The sequence below is a fragment of the Emiliania huxleyi genome (genome assembly GCF_000372725.1).
Source record: "Emiliania huxleyi CCMP1516 unplaced genomic scaffold EMIHUscaffold_370, whole genome shotgun sequence".
NCBI classification, from domain to species: domain Eukaryota; phylum Haptophyta; order Isochrysidales; family Noelaerhabdaceae; genus Emiliania; species Emiliania huxleyi.
Window position 1 is genome coordinate 14,477 of NW_005199193.1, and position 18,150 is coordinate 32,626.

Genomic DNA, 18,150 nt, shown 5'->3' on the forward strand with positions numbered 1-18,150 from the left:
GTCGTCCAGCCAGAGGGAATGGCTGCGGCGACGCCGTGGGCCTTCCACGAGTATGAGTCATACAAGTATGCCCTCGACGACCGGTGTGATGTGTCATGGGCCTCCTCCGACCCATCCCTGCTGTGGCACAGGTACGACGGCGAGGAGTCGCGCATCCACTTTGAGCGACGCATGGACCTCGACAAGCGCTACCGCTTCAAATTCCACGCCGTCGTCTTGTTGCTCGTCGGCCTCATCGGGGTAGGGATCGCGATCATCGCGGCGAGCCAGATCATTGCTGCCGCGCTGCTGCACGCCCAGGCGAACAGCTATAGTCGGTCAGGCGTGCGGATAGGGGCCCGCTCTGAAATTAAGATTGCTCAATACTAGGCAAACAGCTTGATGATGCAAGCCATGTGGGGCCAGCATCCACGACTGGACAGCGCCCACGCGGCCACCGCGGCACACGACAGCCACGATGAAAGTCATGGCAGCCGCAGGTCCATGGCGGCCGCAGATCCGATCGAGGAGACTCCTCGGAGGCTTGCCGCGTTCGGCGTCTACGTCTCCATCAACACCGGCTTCGTCCTCGTCGCCGCACTTCTCACCGTGTGGGCGCCGCAAGCTCGCGGCTCAGGGCTGCCAGCGCTAAAAGCTTACCTGAACGGAGTGCATCAGCGCAAGCAGTGGGCGAGCCTGCCGGCCCTCGTGGCAAAATCCATCGGAATCACCCTTGTGGTAGCGACGGCGCTGCCGCTCGGCAAAGAAGGCCCGATGGTGCACATCGGGGCGATGGTTGGCGCCGTCGTATCCCGCTCCAAGGTCTGCGGCCTCGAGCGCTTCCTCGAGCTCCGACTGCCGCGACCGCAACGCGAGTGGGTCGGCATGGGCGCAGCTGCAGGCGTCGCCGCCGCCTTCAACGCGCCCCTCGGCGGGATCCTGTACTCCTTCGAGGAGGTCTGCTCCTCCTGGAGCGCCAATGTGAGCCCCCCCCCCCCCCCCTCGCCTGAGCCGGCCTGCTACCCCGCTCACCCGTTCCACAATCCCATCATTCCCTTCCTCCTTCTCACCGGCTTGTCGCCCCTCGCAGCTCACGTGGCGTAGCTTCATTTGCTCCGTCGTCGTTGTGACGACGCTCAGCCTGTTCATCCACTTTGTCCCGCTGATGCACAGCGAAGGCTTCGTGCTCGGACTCGGCAGCAGCTCGCACGGCCCCTCCCCGCCCATCAACTCACTCGCATTTGTGTGGATGGCGCTCCTCTCGCTCGCCGGGGGCATTCTCGGCGCGCTCTACAACGACCTTGTGGTTCGAATCAACCGGCGCCGCAATTCGCTGCGGCTGGGCCCATTCGGCCGTGTCGCCGAGGTGGTGCTCCTCAGCGTGGCCGTGTTCAGCGTGTACTTTTGGCTCCCCGTCGCCACCGCGTGCGAGCCTTGCCCGCCGTCGTCGGAGGCCGTCTCATGCGGCTCGGGAGGAGCTCACTCCGACGACGCTCACGCGAGCATTACGCTACACGGCTTCGACTGCGCTGCCGGCCACTACAGTCCCATGGCAACGCTGATGCACAGTGGGCAGGAGGGCGTGATCAAGCACCTGCTCTCACGCCATCCGTCCGCCACGCCGCCCTTTCCGCCGCTCACCCTCGGGCTCGTACTCGCCGTGTACTACCTGCTCGCGATCGCATCGATGGGGATCGCGGTTCCCGCGGGCAACTTTGTCCCCGGCATCATCATCGGCGGCGTGCTCGGCCGCTTGACGGGCGAGGTCCTCGCCGGCGCGAAAGTCCCCGGCTCGGGAGCGACGGACTTTCCGGGCGTGATGGCGCTGGTCGGCGCCACTGCGGTGCTCGGCGGGATGACGCGGATGACGCTGACGATCGCGGTGATCCTGACCGAGATAACCGACGACGTGCACTTGCTCCCTACCATCATGCTCGCCCTCGCCATCTCAAAGGCCATCGGCGATCGCATCTCGCCCTCGTTCGACGATGGAATGATTCGGCTGATGAGGCTGCCCATGCTCGAGGATGCGCCGCCGGCGGTGCTCGAGCCCCTCGTGGCCCGCGATGTGATGGCAGGGCCGGTGCTCACGCTCAAAGAGCAGCTCCTAGTGGGCGACGTTGTCCAAATCCTCGCCTCCAACAACCACAACGGCTTCCCTGTCGTCGGGGTTGGCGGCCACATCGTTGGCATGCTAGAGCGACGGCAGCTCCTGGTGCTGCTGCAAGAGCGAGTCTGGACCATTGGGACCTGGGCGTTGACGGCCAGGACGCGCATGCGCTTCATCACTTCGCAGGACGGCAGCGAGACGGCAGGCAGCCGCGGGAGTCGGCGAGCCGGCGGCGCGGTGCACGCGCTCTTGGCGCTCGACCCCCGGGAGAAGGAGCGTCAAATCGACCTGCGCCCATTCATGGACCCGTCGCCAATCTTGGTGGGCGAGCTCACACCCTTGCCGCGAGTCTATCGGATGTTCAACGAGATTGGGGTGCGCCACTTGCCTGTGGTGGACAAAATGAAGCGGGTCTCTGGCATCATCACGCGCAAGGACTTGCAGCACGAGTCGGTCGAGAAGCGGCTGGAGGAATTTTGGATGTCCAAGCGGGGCGGACGGTGGGCTTGCGAAGACTCGCACGCGGCGCAGCCTTCTCCGGTGGGCGACCCGCAATCACCACGTGCCCGCGTGGTGGCGGCCGATACGTCGGACGAGGAGGTTGAGATGCTGCAGCCCTCCAACAGAGAGGCGGAGCAGGCTCGGCTGCTGTCGTGCCTTACCGCCGACGAGGGCGATGGGCGCAAGCTCTCCTCCGCGCCCGCCTCATGCCAGCCGACCCCGCAGCGGTCACTCCTGCCGTCGAGACGAGGGAGCAGGACGCGGAGCCACGGGGCGGGGACGGGGAGCTCTGCGGAGTCCACTCCGGGGTCTCGGCGCAGCTCATCAGCCGGGCTCCTCCCCAGCCACTATAGCGAGGCTGCTCTCAAGGCGATCAGCGCCGCAGAGAGTCGACGCTTTCGGCCCGCGTCCTCCGCCTCCTCCAGCGGAGCGCGCCCCCGCCGCTTCTCTGCACCGGGCGCGATCGTCCGAGCCGCTCGGCGCGCGTCTGCGACCCGAGCAGACGAGCCCCTGCACCGATCTAATCCACTGTTCGTCTCGTCGCGCATGTTGGAAGGGGACTGACTTTTGCGCATGCGAGAGTCCAGCGGAGGAGGGGCCGCGCAGCGAGGGCTCGCGGCGGCAGAGTGCCGGTGCGCGGTGGCACGAAGGTCCTGGGGCCAGGCGGGCGGCGGGGCGCGGCGGGCGGCGGGCGGCGGGCGGGGGGCCGGCGCGCGGCGGGGGGTGACGCTCGCTGAGTGTCGCTCCGTATGGGGAGCACACCCGTGCGCGCGGCCGCCTCTCTCGGCGCCGACGCTCTCCGATCTGGCCTCTCAGGGAGCGACAGTCATGTTTATGGATGTTACTGGGAGCGTCTTACACTTACTCTGTACATGACCGCGCAAACTCTCACTCTCTGAGACTGAGTTGGCAAACACGCGAAAACTCACTCTGACAAACACGCGACTGCGTAGAGAGCTTTCATCACCCTGTCGGCCGCGGGTCTGGCGCGGCAGCAGCAGGGGCCGGCGGCGCAAACGCGAGGCAGACAGCGCCGTCCACGCAATCCTTGAGCACCTCGAGGCCCGCGCGGTGGATGTCGAGTGCGCCGCGGCCGCGGGCGAGGCGGTAGCCCTTCCGCTCGGCGAGCGCGGCGCAGAAGCCGAAGGGCGAGAGCTCGTCCTCGTCGTCGTCGAGCTCTGCGGGGCGCAAGTTGTACATGCGCGGCAAGTCGAGCGCGTGCCAGAGCAGCCGCACCGCCGAGAGGGCCTCGCGCACCTGCGCAATCGGAAAGAGGCCGCAGCACTCGTACACGGCGCGCGCGCTCGCGTCGACACCGTGCACGCGCACGCCGGCAACGGGGAAGACGAGGCCGGGCGAGTCGCAGATGGTGAGGCGAGGCGTCAGCTCCCACGTCTGGAGGTGCTTCGTGTGGCCCGGCGTGCGCGAGACCGATGCAACCTTGCGGCCCACCAACGCGTTGAGCAGGGACGTCTTGCCCACGTTTGGATGGCCCACGAAGCCGACGGTGACTGTGTCGCGCTCGCACGCGCCGCCGCCCGCCGCCACCGCCGCCGTCTCCTCGGCCTCCTCGCCCCGCCCTTCGCCCTTCTCCTCCTCCTCCCCGCCACCCTCGCCCTCTCCAGAAGGCTCTTCCGCCCGCGCCGGCTCGCCTCGCGGCCGCACGCCCACGCCCGCAACCATCCTGCGCAGCATCGCGTGCTCGTCCTCGTCGTCGTCGTCGTCCTCGTCCTCGTCCGAGCCGTCGCTCTCCTCGTCGCTGCCCTCCCCCTCGCACCCCTCCTCCACCGCCACCAGCCCGCCGCCCTCGTCGGCCGACTCGCCGCCGTCGCCCGCCTCGCCGCCCTCCTCCTCCTCCTCCTCCTCGCCCTCGCCCTCCTCCTCCTCCTCCCCGCCCTCCCCGCCGGCCGCCGCGCCCGCCGCACGCCGGCCCGCGCCCTCCGCCTCGCCGTCGGGCGGCGGCAGGACGACGCCGCACGCCTCTGCGACGCCCTCGACGTACTCGCGCACCGTGCGTCGCCCCGCGGCCGAGAGCGGCGCGCCGAGCGCCTTTCGGCGCGAGGCGACGCCTCCGCCTAGCGAGCCGCCGACCTCCCTGCCCTTGGAGGAGAAGGTGGCGAGCCGCGCGCGCGGGAAGCGGCGGGACAGCGCCTCACGCCACCGCTCCAGCGCCTCGCGCGAGATGAGGTCGACCTGTTCACGCGCGGAGGCGTGAAGAGACGCGGCTGCTCAGCCGCCACGCTGCGAGACGAGGCCGGACCTTTGAGAGGACGATGACGAGGCGCAGCGAGGGCCGCGCGGCGCAATGCTCGTACAGCGCGGCGGGCACGTGCAGCAGTGGGTTCCGCACGTCGGCCACGATGCAGACGACGTCGCTCCGCTCGACGACGCGCCACAGCTGGCGCCACACCTCCAAGTTGTGCTCAAAGGGCGAGAGTGCGTCGGCGCGGCAGCCGCCGTGGACCGACGCGAGCCACGCCTCAAAGGCGGTTCGCTCGGCAGCCTCCTGAGCTGCCGCGCTCGCGCCCTCGACGCGCGCCCGCGTGGGAAGCCCCAGGCTCTCGCCGGCCGGCTCAAACGCGAGTGGCGCCGCCGCGGCCGCTGCGCAGCCAAAGGGCTCGGAGCCGCGCAGCCGGCGCGCCTGCACGGCCTGGTCGTGCTCGCGCACGAAGGCGGTCGACAGCCGATTCGTGTCGCCGCCGCGAGAGACCTGCTGCACCATTTGCCTCGCAGCCGCCTCGCCGGCCGCCGGCGCGGCGGCGTCGGCGCTTCCGCCTGCACGGGCGTTGGACGCGGACCGCTGCTGCTGCTCCGCGCGCTTCTGCTTGAGCAGGGCCGACTTTTGCTTGCCGGAGAGGCCAGGGCGGCGGTTGACCATCGATAGCTGTCGCGTGCCGATGTGACAGCTGGGGCGGCAGAGGCGGAGCTGGCGGGAGCGCTGTTGGGGATGGAGGGAGTGTGGCGTGGCGCGGGTGGCCGAGCAGCGGGCAATACAGTCGAGCAAAGAGAAAGCACGGAATTAGTGCTACAGTGGGTTGCGGGCATTAAGAAAACGTCGCATTAAGAAACCCTACCAAGAGATTTCCGCAAAAATCTAAGAAACCACGGCGCGCCGCAGGCGCGGCCCCGAGAAAAGGCCAGGCACGAGTCTCGAGTGTGAACGGGAGCCCCAGCTCAAAATTTCTCTTCGCCTGCGGCGCGCGCACTTGTCACTTTCCAAGTCTACGGTGTTCTGAGTGGAGTGGAGATGGAGGCGTGTGTGCGTCTTCCCGTCATCCAGAGAGCCGACTCGGCGGCAGACTCTGGCATCGCCCTCGCGGACCGCAGCTTACCTCTGACCTAAAATCCTTAGGAGGCCGGCCGGAGCTAAGAAACCACGGCGTGGGGTGGATGAGGGCTGTGGAAAGGCTTAGAAACGGCGGCGTGCCGCCGAATCCTGTTTTCTTAATGCCCGCAACCCACTGTAGCCCGGGCTAGCAGTAGGCAGCTAGCCCGTGAGGAGGGCGTCCATAGACACCTCACTAGACCCCACACACGGTCTCGTCCGTGCCTCGCCGGCCGGCGAGATTGCTAGAGGTGGAGCAAGCTGCTCTAGCCTCACATATCACTAATCACTTCCTGTCGTCTGTTGTTTGTTGTGCCCTGTTTGTTTCTCTTGGCACCTTGGAGTGCTGGGGGGGGCGACAGGGAGGATGTGGCCTTGAGTTATGTGTACGCCAACTCAGGGTGTGTGGCAGCCAGCTGGCTGTGTGTCTTGTGAGCCTGTTTGTGTCTGTGTGTCGCCGTCGTGCGTGTCGTCATCATCTGTCTAGCGTCCACCCATACCGCGTTGGTGTCCAGTCCGAGCCTGGCTGTTCTTCACCTTTCTACCTACCTACCTCGGGGAGGGGCGAGCCGAGAACGATAGAGAGGCCGCGGATGCGGGCGCGACTCGTCGACCAGGGAGAGCCGGCCCGACCTCCATGGGCGGGGTGGCGACACGGCACAATACCGCCGCCCTTACCCGGGGGGTCGGGCACGGGATCATCGACATCGTCGGCGGGGTCGACAAGGTCGGGCAGAGGGGACGAGGCGGTGGCGGGGCCGCGGCCGAAAAAGGCTAGAAGGGGAGGTCGGGCCCCGCAATCGTCGCGTGACCATCGGAAGGCGAACAGGAGGGAGGATCGAGGGGAGGGAGGATCCCCTTCGGAGTGGGGGTAAGGAGGCCGAGTGCGGAGCGGGGGGTTCCGAGCGGTGGTGTCGGTGAGGAGTGGGTGTGTTGTCGTGCTAGTGTCTGGTGTCTACTAGCTCCGAGTAGAGGGGGCGTTCCGCTGCTAGGGGAAACCCGGAGCGCAGAGCCAACCCTCGGAGACCCGTGTTTATTTTACGGCCCTTTCCCTGCGAACGCGCACCCCCCCTAGGGGTTAAGGCTCTCTAGCCCAGGGGCGAGCCGAGGACGATAGAGAGGCCGCGAGTGCGGGCACGACTCGCCGACCAGGGAGAGCGGGCTCGACCTCCCTGGGAGGGGAGGCGACACGACCCAATGCCGCCGCCCTCGCCCGGGGAGACCTCGGCCGGGCCGTCGACGCCCTCGGAAGCGGTGGAGCCGGGAGAAGCTGGCGGAGATGAAGGGCGGCAGCGGAGGAAGCGACACCAACAACGAGGGAAACGGCCACACCGGCCGTCGCATGACGCTCGTGAGACGAGCAAGAGAACGAATCAAGGGGGGTCGGAACCCTGGGAAGACCGGGGGTGAGCCCTCAGGCGGGGGGTCTACTCAAGTGCCTGCGCGAGTGAGTGTGGAGTGGTGGTGTGACGTGTGAGGCGTGCAGGGTGGTGTTCATTAGCTCCGAGTAGAGGGGGCGTCCTGCAGTTAAGGGGAAACCCGGTACGCGGGGCCAACCCTCGGAGACCCGTGTTTACTTTACGGCCCTTTCCCTGCGAACGCGCACCCCCGGGGCTAGGGCTCTCTTGCCCGCAACCCGATGCCAATCATCCGGCCCGCTGGGTGCGCTTCTGAGCTCCCCGGCCCTGGATGTGCGGTTGCTGACTGCACTCCAAGTGCTCCAAGTGCTCCAAACCCAGACGAGGGATGGGGGAGGAGGACAGGGTCCCCACCTGCACGAGCAGGATTTTGGAAGGACGATCAAGGGGCACAGGTGGGGCTCTCCTGCTCTTGACAAGGGACACGACAGGCTCGCAGCGCGGTGCACGGTGGGCTCCCAACTCCACTGGCGGTCTCATCTCAGTCTAGCAACCTGCCTCCAGCTTCCCGCTGGCAGTCTCTCACTACCACAGGCACACTGACACAGGGGTGGCAGGGGCGGCGGCAGGAGTACCTGCGCTGTCTCGCCAGGCGCAGTGCGGGGGAAATTCTTCTTTCGATATAGTCGAGTATGTGTGTACACTGGCGAGTACAGACCACGCCTCACTTTTTCACAGGGGGGGATCCGTCTGTGCTTTTCGCTGCGCATGCTCGAGCCCCCGGCGAGGGCTTGTGCTGTGCATAGCGGTAAGCCTGCAGCGAGACGTGCGTCCTACCTGCCATCGTGCAGTCGCCATGGCGCCCGCCACCGCGAACCAAGCTTAGCCAGCGGACGCAACCAACCTAACTGAGCGCCGCTGCGCACGTGACCTCGCATATCGCGATGTCACGTCGCAGCGGTGAGCGGGGAGGTGGTGGCGATGGCCGACGTGGAGCCAGCGGCCCTCGCCGCCTTCGGAGCTCTAGGAGCTCTGGAGGTGGCAGCTCTGATGGCTCCAGCGGTGGTCGCAGCTTCGACGGCGACGACGGCAGTGGCGATGGTGGCGTCGGCGGCGGCGGTGGCGTCGGCGGCGGCGGTGGCAGCGGCGGCGGCGGTGGCAGCGGCGGCGGCGGTGGCAGCGGCGGCGGCGGTGGCAGCGGCGGCGGCGGTGGCAGCGGCGGCGGCGGTGGCAGCGGCGGCGGCGGTGGCAGCGGCGGCGGCGGTGGCAGCGGCGGCGGCGGTGGCAGCGGCGGCGGCGGTGGCAGCGGCGGCGGTGATACAGAGGACAGCAACACTGACCAACTTTACCGCCGCTCGCAGCGCCTTCAAGCCAGCCAGGCTCGTGAGGCTGTTGAGTCTGCTGCTCCTTCCCTGCCGGCTGAGTCAGCTGCTACTCGGCTGCAGAGGCTGGCGCGGATCGCTGAGTCGCAGCTGGCGGCGGAAGAGCGGCTGGCTGCAGCGGCGGCGGAGGCTGCAGCAGCCGAGGCGGCGGCTCAATCGCAGGCTGAGGGCGAGTGGATGCCCCCCCAATCGGACGGGGCCGCAGACAGCTGGTGGTTGGAGGAGGCGGAGGGGCGGCCGCTGGAGGATGGGACGACCATGTCCTACCTCGAGGTGCTCGAAGAAGAAGCTCGGAGCCAGAGGCTCCGGCTTCACATCGAGCACCAGCTCCTGCGGCAAGAGGAGAACCGGCAACTGCTCTTCGAGAGTAGATGCGGGATCTGCCTCTGTGACTTCTCCGAGGTGGAAGAGACGGCGACCATCTGCCAGCTTGGCTGTCACCACACCCACGCTTTCTGTGCGGGCTGCTTGCGGAGCGCCTTTGGAGCTCGGTCAAACCAGCAGGCCCCACCGGACTGCCCGCTGTGTAAAGCACAGGTCTCGGAGGCCGACCAGGCCTTCGTCGAGGCGGCGGCCGGCCGCTCGGCGGCGTGCCATGCGGCCAAAACGCGGGCAGACGCGGACGCCACGCGCCAGGCCGCATGGGATGCCCTCCCGCCGGTGGCGGAGAAGGTGAGCCTCCCTGATGCGAGGGCGCCACCGGCGGTGCCGCCGGGAGGCGAGTGGGAGTGCATTGACGCGCACAGCGCCTTCCAGTGCGCCGTCTCACCTTGCAGTCACGTTCTCGAGATACCGGATTCGCTGCGAGGCGAGTGGGCGAGAGCCAATGTCGACGTCTTCGACTTCATTCAGGCTGCCAAGAGCTCGGGCGATGAGCTGGCGCTCGAGCGCGGGCTCAAGTGGCAACTATGTCTGCATGACGTGCTCCTGCGAGGGCCGGCGCGCACCTCTCGGGGCGGCGGTCGCTCCATCGACGTGTCGACGTCTCTCGCCCTGCGCTTCCAGCGGTGGCGCAACGGCGAGCGGGCCGCCCTCCTCTGCGCCTGGGAGGCCGATCGCACCAGAGCGTGGTCGGCTCGGCGTTGGAGCGCGCATCGCCGCGAGAGCTTCGAGGAGCGGACGGAGCGAGAGCGCTCGGCAGCGGTGTCCGCGGCGCTCGCGCTCTTCGCGGACGGCGAGATCTCTCGCGCGATGCGGATGCTTCACTCGCTGGGCATTGCCGACCTCTCGGCCTCCGTGCTCCTGCAGCTGCGCAGGAAGCACCCGGAGCGCGATCGCCCCGTCCCGCACGACCTGCCCGTGCAGGTCCCGGCGGTGCGGGTGAGCCTCACCGAGACGTTCCGCAAGCTGCGGCGGCGCGCGGGCACCGGGCCTTCGGGCAACCGCAACGAGTACCTCAGGGTGCTCACCCACTCCTTCGACGACGCCAAGGCCGACAGCGTCATGCAGAAGTACGATGCCTTCGCCTCGGAGCTCGCCAGCGGGGACTTGCCGACCTGGTTCTACGGCGCCGCCTCGATCGCCTCGTTGATGCCTCTCGTCAAGAAGGCGGTCACGCAGGCCGACGTGGAGGCCATGCGACAGCCTGACGTGCGGCCAGTGGCGGTGGGCGAGGTCACCCTGCGGTCCATCCTCACCTCGGTGACTGCCAGCGTGGCCCCGGCGATGGCGGACGTGCTCGCGCCACAGCAGGTGGCGGTAGGAGTCTCGGGCGGAATCTCGATCATGATCAACGGGATCCGCATCTTGCTCGAGCAGCGAGGCGACTTTGTGCTCGTCAAGATCGACCTCAAAAACGCGTACAACGAGATCGATCGGTCGGCGCTTCTCCGCCGCTGCTCGGAGGTGCCGGAGCTGGCGCCGTTCATGCCGCTTCTTCACGCGACGCTCATGTCCGCGACGAGCCTGCTCGTCGGGCCCCAGCGGACGCGGCTCTTTGAGCAGCACCACCTCGAGGGGCAGACGTGCCGCGCTGAGACGTCGCGTGGCGGCGACTCGGCGACCGGCACGCAGCAGGGCGGGCCTCCATCGAGCGGCGCCTTCTGCATCGCCATCCAGCCGGAGCTGGCTGCCCTCGACGCCGAGCTGAGGCCGTTCGGTGGCGGGGCTTGGGCGGAGATGGACGACATCTTCGCGCTAGGACCGGCGGCCGCCGTGTTCCCGGCGGTCAAGCGCTTTGGCGAGGCGGTCAAGGCGTCGCTCAACCTCGAGATGCAGGTCTCGAAGCTCGAGTGCTTCTCTCCCGAGTACAACCTCTCGCACTGCCTGTGGCGGGAGGCGTTGGGCGCGCCAGTCGGCATGGTGCTGGTGCCGGAGGAGGATGGCGGGTCGCGGACGTACCGAGGCGTGATGGTCGCGGGCTGCCCAATGGGGGAGGCAGGGTTTGTGGATGCGTGGTTACGCGCCCAGGTGAGCAGTATCGTGAGCTACATCGACAAGACAGTTCTTTCGCTACGTGCTGCGAGCCCCCACGCGCTGTGGGCCGCCATCTACTACTCCTGCTCCGCCAAGTTCGACTTCATCCTTCGGCACCTCCCTCCCGACAAGACGGTGTCCCACGCTCGCGTCGTCGACGCTGCGCTCACCCGTGCCGCTGAGGCGTGCGGCTACGAGGGCGTGCTCGGCGACGCCATCACCGCGCGGCGGGCTCGCCTGCCTGCGCGGATGCGCGGCCTCGGCCTGCGCTCGCTCGAGGAGGTGGCGCCGGCTGCGTTCTGCGCCTGCTTTGTCGAGGCGGCCGAGAGGTTCCTCGACAGGTCGACGCCCGGCGGCGGCAGAGAGCGCGGCTTCTTCCAGATGCTCGCTCCGCTCTTCGGCCACGGCGCCTTCGAGTTGCCGTACCCGAACAGCCCTCGCCTCTCGCGCTTCCTCTCGGGCTGCACCACCAACGTCAACCCGCTCGGCGCGCAGCTGGGGCAGCTGACGCCGACGGGCGAGTCCTTCAAGAAGGCGTGGGAGGGCATGCAGCGAGAGGTCCGCGGCGAGGGCGTGGCGGGACCTCTCGATGTCCGGGCTCCCGAGGCTGGCAACGGGCGGGCCGGCAGCGCTGGGCTACAGCGGCAGCTGACGCAGCAGCGGGAGCAGGTCAAGCGCAACCAGCTCAGCCGCAGCATCCTCGGGCTGCCGCACGGCGACACGCGGCGGGAGGCGTGGCTGGCCGTCGACTCGTCCTCGTCCGCGTGGGTGAGCTCATGGCCCTCGGCTCAGAACCGGTGCGAGGCGCGCGAGTTCCGCGAGATCTTCTGCACCTACCTCGGCCGGGAGAGCCCAGCCGTGCGCGCGCTCGTGGGCAAGAGCATCGCCTGCTCCGGCCGCGGCCCTCCTCGAGTCTGCGATGCCTTTGGCGTCCAGCTGGGCTTGGCGACGCTCAACGACCGCGCCCACGGCAACTGCCACGACGACATCTTCTCACGCGTGATCGGTGATGCGCTGCACGCGGGGCTGCGCGGCAAGGAGGAACCGCGCGAGATCTTCAGCGCCGTCATCCCGCCTGTCACACTCAACGGCACAGCTGGCACGCGCGGCAAGAACGGCATCGTGCCGGATGGGCGCCTGCACTGCAAGCTGCGCGAGTCCCGCACGGCGCGCTGCACGGGCACACGAGGCCAGGCGCATCCGTCTGTCCGGTGGCGCGGCACGACAGTGCAGCGCGGGCCCGAGCAGCCGCCGGCGGAGCACCTCCTCGAGGGCAAGACCATCCACCGCGGCGGGCCTCACTACATGAGCGCTCGGGCGCGCGACGATGGCCAGGGCGGCGCTGTCGCCGACAGGGCGAACCTTGTCCAGCGCGACTACGAGGCGCGGGCGGCGGCGCTCGATGCCAAGCCGCACGTGCAGGCATGGAACAACGGCTCGAGGGACGCCGTTTCCTCCGTGCTGCGCTCGTTTGGCACCGTGCGCAGCCTCGTTGTCGGGGCCTACGCGGAGGCGTCGGACGACCTGCACCAGCTGTTCGACTGTGTGGTGGAGTCGGCATCCAAGCAGCACTGGAGGCGGATCGGCGCGCGTAGCGCGAAGGAGGCGCGGTCCTACTTCGCTACGACGCTGCGGCGGGCGTGGGGCGTGCACTTTGCGCGCGAGTTCGCGCGGCACCGCATCCGACGCGTGGTGTTCGTGGGGGCCCCGCGGCGACAGCCGGGCAGGCCTCTCGCGACGGCCGATGGAGACTGGCCAGCGCTGTCGGCGGGCGAGTTTGCGGCGCACGCGCTGCGCGTAGGCGGCGCGTGGGCGGGCGGCCCGCCCGGCCGTCGGTGAGCACCGGACGCGAGGGTCGGTCGGCTCTTAACTAGCTGTATATAGTCGCGATCTGCCGGCGTGCGTATGAGCTCACTAGCTAGAGCTCACACTAGAGGCCGTCATCGCATTCGCCTTCCTGGGACCCAGCGCTGACTTCTGACTGTCGTTGCTGTCTCTCCCCCTTCTCGACTGTCTGTGCTTGTGCGTCTTGGGTCCGGAGTTGTGCGTTTATGTGAATAGCAGGCGTGGTCTGTACTCGCCAGGTGTGTACACATATGTCGCTGGTGCTCGCGACCGCCGCCGCGCTGCGCGTGCCAGCCTCTTGCCCGGCCGAGCAGCGGCCCTTCCCGAGCCGCCATCGGCCGCCACGCGCTGCGCCTCGCCTGTGCGATCTCCCGCAGCGGCCTCGCGGCAAGAGCGACGGCTTCTACGTCCGGCCTTCAGCGGCGGTCGAGAAGGGTGGTGCCTTCTTCGTGCCTGGCCTGGAGGGCTTCCGGCTGAAGCTGCTGGCGGCGAGCGTGCTCGGCCTCGCCCTCGTCGCCAACCGCCTCGCCTCGCCCGGCGAGCCCGCCTCTTCGCAGCTCGTCTCCGAGGCGCGCTCACCTCGCTGCGACAGCAGCGCAAGACAGGCAAGAGAGATGTCGAGTGGCGCCGCCTAGGCGCTCGGGGCGGCGGCGTGCGCCCAGCTGCTGTTGCAGGCCACTGCAACGGCGCTGCATGGCGTGCAGAGCGTCTCGGAACCTTCTCGGACCCTTCCTGCAGGTCGCCGCCGAGGCGCAGGCGGGGCGGGACGAGGCGGCGGAGGAGCCTGCCGCGATCTGTCAACAGCCCTCCTCTTCTCTCATCCGCAGCTCTGTCTTTCTCAGGCGGCGGAGCAGGCTCGCGCCCTCGCGTCAGCGCGGCTGTCGGAGCGGCTTGAGGTCTCTGCCGCCCCCGCCGCCTCGCTCACCAACAAAGAGATGATGACACACATGGATGCTCAACCGCTCCAGGTCTCTCCCGCCCTCGACGCTTCCCGCTCGAGCCGCGCGCAGTGGGCTGCCGCCGCTCTCCTCCGCTCGCCCGCCCGCCCTCTTCACAGCTGGAGCTGTGAACAGGTGGGCCGCGGCCACTCTCCTCCGCCAGACGGCGGCGAGCGCCGTCGCGCTGTACGCGCTGCCGGGAGGGGCGGCGGGCGGCGGCGGCGCGCGCGTAGAGCCGCTGCTGCGGAGCGGGCGGGCTGCGCCCCTGCCGCCCCCCTGCACATGGCTGGCGTGCTACTGCGGCGAGCGTGACGTGGTTGCGCGATAGGCGGCTCCCCTCTTCGGCGGCGCTACCGAGCGGAGAGGCGCTGGCGGCGTCGCTCGCAGAGAGTGGCGGCCTGTACGTGCCCGAGGCGACAGCACCCCCCTCTCCCCTGCCCCCCCTCCGCCACCACTGCCGACCCCACTCTCAATGCCGTGGGGCTCGCCTGTCTCGGGACGTGGAGTGATGCGAGGCGTAGCCTGGCTGTGCAAGAGCAGGTCCGGACCCTCCTACTGCCCCAGGCGGCCGTCGCCGCGAAGGACCTCGCGCTCCCGCAGACCGCCGGGTCCGCGGTGCTGCAGCGATGCGGCGACGACGCGGCCTTCCTCCCGCCGCCTTCCCCCTCCGCTGTACGTCTTCCGGGTCTCACATCGTTTTGCGCTTCTAGGTGAGAGCCGTCGTGTCGCAGGCGTGCCTGGCCGTGCTGTTTTCCTTCATTCCCAACTTCCTTTTGTAGGTGCTCGTCGCCGTCTCGGAGCGCTCCGACGCTTTCGACGAGCGGCAGAGGGAATGGGTCGGCCGGGTGGCGGCGTTGCTCGCCTCGTAGCGCGGGGGAGGGTGGTTTCGTGGTCCCGGACAACGGACATGACTCACAACGCCGCGCATGGTCCATGTGGACGATGGACAGAGTACTCGACCCAGTATATCACACATGAAACCGTAGAGAGGTGTATCGACGTCACATGGGCGGGGCCATGCTCCTTTTAACCCATCTCCTGAGAGAGGTGTCTGTTTTTATTAGTTTATGTATAATATATGTGTTTTGCGATATATTTGCCTCGAATAATGGTTATAAAAATGTTATGTATAATGAGAAATATGACACGTAATACCCACAATACCCAGGGCCTTCAATATAACGCTTTTCACAACGGCCTATCCTACCGGCCCGAGGCCAAGCTAACCCCCGCAGCAGCACCAGCAGCGGCTGGCCGTGCCTCTTTCTCCGCTTTCGGGCGTTTGGGGGTCGGGTCGCCGCGCCGCGCGCCGCCAAGGCGGGTTGCCAAGGCCCGGGCTAGCACTTGGAGCACTTGGAGTGGTAGCCTCACATCCAGGGCCGGGGAGCTAAGAAGCGCACCCAGCGGGCCTGATCGCAGATGCTCGGGGACGGGTTGCGGGCAAGAGAGCCCTAGCCCTGGGGGGTGCGCGTTCGCAGGGGAAGTAAACACGGTTCTCCGAGGGTCAGTCCGCGCGGGTTTCCCCTAGCGGCGGAGCGCCCCCTCTACTCGGAGAAACAGTACACTCTCACACTCGAGACCCGGGGATGGGGGAGGCGATGAGGGGGGCGGGATGGACGAGGAGGGGGTGGGCGGGGTGGGGGAGCGGGGGAGTAAGAGGGGGAGAGACCCGACTGAGGAGGGAGGCGGTGGGGGTGGAGGGTGGGGAGGAGGGGGGCGTGTTTGGGGAGATGGGGGATCGGGGGGGCCGGCAGGGGGGGCCTCCGCGGGGCGGAAGAAGCGGGGTGTGCACAGCAAAGCAAAGGGGGGCGGCGGTTCAAAAGGCTGAAGGGAAGGGGCGACTGAGGGAGTCTGTCAATGCGCACGTGTCGCACGCCCACAAGTTGCTATGCAAAAGTCTACCGCCCGGCTAAGACCCCCCCCCCCCCCCCCTTCTGCCTCCTCCTTGAGCACTTGAGCACTTGATAGGGTCGATTCCGCATGGTACGGGTTTACGGGACCCCTCGATCGTCTCGCCCTCCCTCACTGATGTGTTCATCGCACATTGGGGTGGGTCATAACAAACACGGTACAGGATCGAGGTGCACGCTGCCAGAGCAGTGTCGTCCCCTCTCTCCCCGACGGCGATGGCGGTGTGACCGATCGAGCTACAAGAGGAGCTTGTTCAGCATGATCAGGTGAGGCCCTAGCGCACTACCTCACTGGGCCTGAGATCGCTTGAACACGTACCACCGAGGTAGTGCGCTGCCTCCTCCTCCATACAACGGAAGCACACACAGCACCACACGACCCCTGATGCTCTGATACAGGTGAAGGGCGGCGCTGTCTCTCAAGATGGAAGCAGGAAGCTTCCATCCCGGCGGTGGTTCGAACCCACATAGCCGAAGGTGAGGGGCAAGGCAGTGTGTGTGGACGCACGGACGGAAACGGCCCCCCCTCTTATGGCTGATCCTGGGCATGGCCTCTCTGGGGGTGAGCTGGGTCGGCCTCCTCCGGGTCTGCAACTCGCACGGCGGGTCCGCGTCCGGGCGAGCATCCGCGGCCCGCGGTTGTCCTTTCGCAGGGCGCGACCGACATGGAGATCTGCTGCCCACAGATCAGTGCTTTTGTCAACAATTGCTCGCTCTCTGTGCACTCGCAACGCCAGAGGCCGCGCTCGGAGAATGAGTCGCGATGCTGCTGCGCCTGTGGATTGAGCCGCGGCGCAAGCTCCATTGGTGAGCTGCGGTGGCGCGCCGGCCGCTTCATGCATAGCTCTCCGGCGAGCGGCCGCGATCGCATTTTCTCCGTCCGCCGTTTCATCGAGTTTGCCCGAGTGGTAAAATGCAATCGAATTTGCCCGAGTGGTAAAGTGCAACTTTGGCATTTGGTAAGAGTTGGCCGAATGGTTTGTGGGCCAAAAAACCAAAGCGGAAGGTTGGCTCCAAGAGCTAAAGGTCAACATCCCCTCCGGCTACGACAATGTGAACCTGATCTGGTCCTCACGGGGTTGATCCCGATCGAGACGGACTTCATGAATGAACGGCCGAGCAATTTTCTTATTAATATTATTAATTGATGCTTTTTGCACGGCTGAGCCCCCCCCCCCCCCCCTTCCCTGCCCTCTCCCGCCACACACTCCGTCAGAGCCCTCTCCCCTCTTGCACACAGGAATTTTGACAATTAACCAATTGGTGAGGGAAAGGCACAACTCAAAACGATGGGCTTGCCCATCCCGGAGTGGTTCGATCCCGCACAAACCCGAGACGGTGACGGGAAGCGTCGTGCGGTCTCAGGCCCAGTGAGGTAGTGCGCCAGACCAACCCGGATCCTGCTGAACAAGCTCCTCTTGTAGCTCGATCGGTCACACCGCCATCGCCGTCGGGGAGAGGGGGGACGACACTGCTTTGGCAGCGTGCACCTCGATCCTGCACCGTGTTTGTTATGACCCCCCCCCGATGAACACACCAGTGAGAGGGTGGGCGAGACGATCGAGGGGTCCCGTACCATGCGGAATCGACCCTATCAAGTGCTCAAAGGGGGAAGGTTCGAAGGAAGGTTTGCCTGAGACCTGAAGCTCACCCATTGAGGAAGTGAGAACTGCTCGACCCACCCCGGATCCTGCCGAACAAGCTCCTCTTGTAGCTCGATCGGTCACAACGCCATCACCGTCGATCGAGGAGGGGGGTGGGGGGGAGAAACGAAGGTTCGAATCCGGGCGACTTTTACTGACTCGTTGGCGACCTCGATGGACACAAGCCCGGTGTTTGCTCGCGCGGTGAAGTGCCGTCTCGCCGTCGCGCTTGCGGCCGGCCTGCTTGTGTGCTGCGCTGCAGCTGCGGGGCTCAACATCCTCTCCGCGGTGCTGCTGGCGCTCGTGGCCGATCCGGAGATTCTCAACGTCCTGGTTCCCCCGGCTGCGGCTGCCCGCTGGCTGGACGCTGAGGCATGCTTTGTAGAGATTGACAGGCGCTGTGCAACTGTGAGGAATATCTCGTGGGCCTGCCAGCTGTGTCTCAAGGTCAGTGAGGAGACGCTGCTACAGGATGGCTACTGCGCTCCGACTCTGATGACCGACATCCAGCCCGAAACACGAGAGGTGTATTGCGACCTGCCGCCAGGAAGTGGGGGCCATGTTGTTGTCCCAGGAGCCGACTGGACCTGCGGGGATCGGACTGTGATTGACTGCGCCTTCCTCTACGCCACAATCAAGGTTGCCGGTAACCTAGACGGCGGGTCTGGACCCCTCGGCTTTGACATTGACGCTTGTTTGAGGACGACAACCTCTTTGCCCGACGGGGGAATCCGGTTCTCCAAT

The 18,150-nt window shown here is 67.2% G+C and overlaps 3 protein-coding genes across 3 annotated transcripts; 2 read left to right on the forward strand and 1 right to left on the reverse strand.

Moving 5' to 3' along the window:
* Positions 1–483: 483 nt before the first annotated feature.
* EMIHUDRAFT_242839 (hypothetical protein) lies at positions 484–3,114 on the forward strand (the record flags this gene model as incomplete). Its single annotated transcript, XM_005771778.1, has 3 exons — positions 484–960; positions 1,070–2,817; positions 3,093–3,114. The coding sequence occupies 3 exons, from the start codon at positions 484–486 to the stop codon at positions 3,112–3,114; spliced, it is 2,247 nt and encodes a 748-aa protein (XP_005771835.1).
* Positions 3,115–3,553: 439 nt separating this feature from the next.
* On the reverse strand, positions 3,554–5,312 carry EMIHUDRAFT_242840 (hypothetical protein; the record flags this gene model as incomplete). The annotated part of the gene is made up of 3 exons (XM_005771779.1): positions 3,554–4,111; positions 4,559–4,783; positions 4,851–5,312. The coding sequence occupies 3 exons, from the start codon at positions 5,310–5,312 to the stop codon at positions 3,554–3,556; spliced, it is 1,245 nt and encodes a 414-aa protein (XP_005771836.1).
* A 7,847-nt stretch (positions 5,313–13,159) lies between these two features.
* Positions 13,160–14,939, forward strand: EMIHUDRAFT_444882 (hypothetical protein). Its single transcript, XM_005771780.1, has 9 exons — positions 13,160–13,484; positions 13,551–13,582; positions 13,654–13,711; positions 13,758–13,811; positions 13,884–13,924; positions 13,989–14,082; positions 14,182–14,266; positions 14,418–14,495; positions 14,633–14,939. The coding sequence occupies exons 1-9, from the start codon at positions 13,167–13,169 to the stop codon at positions 14,881–14,883; spliced, it is 1,011 nt and encodes a 336-aa protein (XP_005771837.1). The 5' UTR covers positions 13,160–13,166; the 3' UTR covers positions 14,884–14,939.
* The last annotated feature ends 3,211 nt before the right edge of the window (positions 14,940–18,150 follow it).

What these genes read in the sequence shown, in the direction of transcription:
- EMIHUDRAFT_444882 (XM_005771780.1), top strand. Translation starts at nt 13,167, where the DNA reads ATGTCGCTGGTGCTCGCGACCGCCGCCGCGCTGCGCGTGCCAGCCTCT. An exon ending in CTTCGCAGCTCGTCTCCGAG is followed by an intron (nt 13,485 to 13,550) that starts GCGCGCTCACCT and finishes GGCGCCGCCTAG; the next exon opens with GCGCTCGGGGCGGCGGCGTG. An exon ending in GGCTGTCGGAGCGGCTTGAG is followed by an intron (nt 13,812 to 13,883) that starts GTCTCTGCCGCC and finishes CAACCGCTCCAG; the next exon opens with GTCTCTCCCGCCCTCGACGC.